At 57.8% G+C, this 3986-nt stretch overlaps 1 protein-coding gene across 1 annotated transcript; it reads left to right on the forward strand.

The window, feature by feature from the left end:
- Window positions 1–502: 502 nt before the first annotated feature.
- On the forward strand, window positions 503–1180 carry LOC119282463 (probable calcium-binding protein CML31). Its single transcript, XM_037562689.1, has one exon. The coding sequence runs from the start codon at window positions 568–570 to the stop codon at window positions 1021–1023; it is 456 nt and encodes a 151-aa protein (XP_037418586.1). The 5' UTR covers window positions 503–567; the 3' UTR covers window positions 1024–1180.
- Window positions 1181–3986: the final 2806 nt, after the last annotated feature.

Consider the following 3986-nt stretch of genomic DNA (forward strand, 5'->3'; position numbering starts at 1 on the left):
CCACTGCTCCATCCGACGGCTGTGGCACGATGGCGACATGGCATGAATAGCAAGGAACCCACGCACGCCAACGCGGAGAGCCCCTCAGCTTCCCGGCAAAGCACACACGCGCGACTCCCACGTCCACCCTGCCAAGTCGGACCGCACGCGCAGCCAACTTCCAACTTTTCCGTCGCCGAAGCAGATTTTCCCCGTGCCTTCCCCTGCTTTAATTTTCTCCTCCACGAGAATCATCTCGGCCGTCACGCCAAAGTCACGTACGCCCCCACGAAAGCTTCGCATCCATTTCCAGTAGAAGACTACTGACCCGCCGTGGTTGACCACCCAGAAGAAAAACCTCCTGTCCAATCCGCCACACGGCATGTACGTACGTCCACGACGACCACGGCATCTCTCCTCCCGCCCTGCATGCTGCCGTGAAGCTTCCAAGGACCGCGTCGCGCCCCGAGTATATATGCACACGCGCACCTCCAAGATCATGCAGCAGCAACGTACAGCTTTATAGCAAGCAGAGGGTCTAGGAAGCACAGGCAGGATCAAGATCAACTACTAAAGCATCCGGCGAGAATGGTTGCGACAAAGACGGGCGAGCTGAGGGCGCTGTTCTTGTCACTGGACCGGGACGCGGACGGCAGGATCTCGGCCGCGGAGCTGCGGGGGTGCATGCGGGCGACGCTGGGCGAGGATGTGCCGGCGGAGGAGGCCGAGGCGCTGGTGGCGTCGGTGGACGCTGACGGCGACGGGCTGCTGTGCGAGTCCGAGTTCCTCGAGCTGGCCCAGCAGGCGGCCTGGACGGGCGCGGACGAGGAGAACGACGAGCTGAGGATCCGGGCGCTAAGGGAGGCGTTCGGGATGTACGAGATGGAGGGGCAGGGGTGCATCACGCCGGCCAGCCTTGGGCGGATGCTCGGCAGGCTCGGCGCCGAGCGGGGCGCCGGCGAGTGTCGCGCCATGATCTGCCGGTTCGATCTCGACGGCGACGGCGTGCTCAGTTTCGACGAGTTCAAGATCATGATGAGCTAGGGATAGCTAGACCTTACCCCGGACCGAAGCATATACCACTCCGTCTTGCATATAGCCCTTTCAGTCGTTCGTTCATTCATTCATTCATTTGATTGTTACATGGAAATACTACAAAATTTGTAATGATGACGCACAGTAATTGATCTATGTGAATACCTTTGGAATCGATCGATTGCCGGTGCTCTAGGAATTGGATTGTGGGTTTTTCAAGGAATTCAGATGCCCGAAATGAATGAAAAACGTGAATGTGAAGGGGCTGACTTGTCATCCTCGGCTCCAAACCCTTTAGACCTTGTTCGGTAGTCAGGGGCTAGGGCATCCAATCCACCCGGGGATTGGGTGATCCCCACTCCTTCAACCAATCCATGTCCGGATTAAACCTCTAGATCCCCTCAATCCCTCGCTCACCCAATCATGTTCGGTTAAACCCCTCCTGGCAGGTAGTTGTTGCCTCCGAGTTCACATTGGGCTTCACCGTCGCTGAGAGTTCACCTGCTGGTCCCGCGTAGTTTGTTTCCACGGGTGACATGACGATTATGTTTCCCCGTGTTTTTGTGTGGATTGAGGGGTTTCGGTTGGGGAACAGCCCACGCGGGGCTTAACCGAACCTGCACGAACGGATGAGCCGAGGTACACCCTGACAGAGGTGCTCCCTGTGACCCGTGTGGATTGAGCAGGGAACACCGCGTGTATGGGCGTAATCAGACAAGCACTTAGAGGGCTGCATATGAATAGTTTTTTTTTCAATTAAAAATCTGGGAGTAACCAAATACACACTCGGGTTATATGGTTTACATTTGAGAGTCATAGCACCCAATATACCGAAAAAGTCCCTGCTATATTATTTATGCACCAAATATGTGTAAGTTACCAAAAATTTATTTAGGGGCTCTCTTCAATTTTCTATGCCGGTAGACTAAGATCCAACCGTCATCTTCTTTTTTTTCTTCCTCCAGCTTTTATTTCGTCCAACCGTTCCTCCTTCCACAAAACCGACTTACCCAAACTGCAAGTTCAATGAACTTACTTTTTTTTAAGCAAAAGAGAACCTTCCTCTCTGATTTCTATTAAAGAAATCATTTTGTTCGTATCTTACAAACTAACTCCCACTAGCAACTACAACAAAGCTAAAAACAACATCAAAGCAAGAGGCAAAACATCTCGGAAAAAAACAGCTCACCAGATGAAGAACCTAGACTCCAACTCCACAAACAAGGGCGGACACAAACATATTACACAAACCACCAAAGTATTAAACTCAACAACATTAGAAGCTACCAGCACAAAACCTAGAGTCAAACCACAATTACATACAGAAGATAAATTCGAAGCGGACATCAGCATCCATGGGAAAGACATCACCAAGCAGCAAAAGTCTGCTTCCAGAAAAATTCCAAAGCATCAGTACATCATCAGCCACTGATCCCTGAGAAGTCCTAGTCTCCACCCTTGTGAAGCTCTATAGACCTCATTTGCTACATGCTCTATGATTCTTGCCCCAGCATCAACACCCTTTGATTTTCCTCATTTATCTACAGAATGGCCCAAGAAGATATCCAGTGATATATCAGCTTGTTGAGAATAATAGGTGCATTTGCATGGAGGTTGTTGTTTAGGTTGTAAAGCTCCTTGTCCTCCCCCGACCCCCGACCCCCGCGTCGCCTCCCCCGCGGGCGGCTCGGGCGGGCGCCGCCATCCCCCGCCTCTAACCTCCCTTCCCTCGCTCCTCCCCCCGCCGCCGCCGTCCGGATCCGCCAGGGCAAAGCCCCTGCGGTGGCTGGCGGCGGGGGCTTCTTCCTCCTCCGCTCGGATCTGGGCGACGCGGGGTGGCCCGCCCGTCGGAGGCGTCAGGCGCGCGTGGGGCCTGGAGGCGCTGTGGTGGTGGCTCCGGTCGGCGTCGTGCCGCGGCTCGGCGGCGTCCTGGCGGCTGCAGCCTGCAATGCGGCGGCTGCGTGCCCGTGGCCGCGCCCTGGGTCAGATCTAGGCGTCGGTGGGCCGCGGGCGGCTCAGGAGGACCTCCGTCGATCTTCTCCAGCTCTGGTTGGTTCTCTGGGGGCGGATGGTGGCGGCGGAGCAGAGGCTTCGGGTGGTCGCGTACCCGGCCTGGTCTCATGGCTGGATTCCGGCGGGCGGCGCGGGGTGGGGTAGTAGCCCGTCTTGGTTGCTGCTCCGGCCGTGGGCAGCCGTGGTGTTGTATGGTTCAGCGACGCGGCGGTTACACGGTGGTTTGGCGGATCTGCCCGCAGCGACGACCGGCTATCTCCGGCGTCGGTTCGTTTGCGGTCGGACCGCTTCGACCGTAGCTCCATCTTCTCGTCGCCCGGGCGTTACTTCGGTCCTGGGGCCGGCCCTCTCCCAGCTGCGGCCCTTCGCTCGTCTCGTGCCCGGAGCTGCAGGACGGAGCTCGTCTCGCGCCCGGAGCTGCAGGACGGAGCTCGTCTCGCGCCCGGCAGCAGGACGGAGCTCGTCTCGCGCCCGGCAGCAGGACGGAGCTCGTCTCGCACCCGGCATCAAGACTGAGCTCGTCTCGCGCTTGGGGCTGCAGGACGGGCGATGGAGGCCAGTTTTGGCCGGCCTATTGGGTCTCGGCGCTGGGGGTCGTCCAGGGGTGCGAAAGGCGGGCCCTTTCCACTCGTCTCTTCGGTTGGGGTAGCGGCGGGTCACAGGTGAGGTGGTGTCGAGGTCTTGGATGCTGGGGCGGCGGCCCTAGTGGTGGTGGTTGCGCGGTGCTCTTGGACAAAGCCCGTGCCTTGGTGCTGCCCGGTCATCATGGTCGTGTGGACGGCATGGTTGCCGGGGTGTGGCGTTCGGTGGCGGTGATTGTGGGCCGAGGTGAAAACCTGCTCTATCTTCGGACGGACCGGCGGCGGCGAAGATCATTCCCTTCTTGAAGGCGTCGTCGAGGCTCTCATTGCCCGTCATGCGGCTCCGGGGGAAACTCTGATCCTTGGATCGGGCGGTGG

This window comes from Triticum dicoccoides, chromosome 3B (genome assembly GCF_002162155.2).
Source record: "Triticum dicoccoides isolate Atlit2015 ecotype Zavitan chromosome 3B, WEW_v2.0, whole genome shotgun sequence".
In the NCBI taxonomy this organism is placed as follows: domain Eukaryota; kingdom Viridiplantae; phylum Streptophyta; class Magnoliopsida; order Poales; family Poaceae; genus Triticum; species Triticum dicoccoides.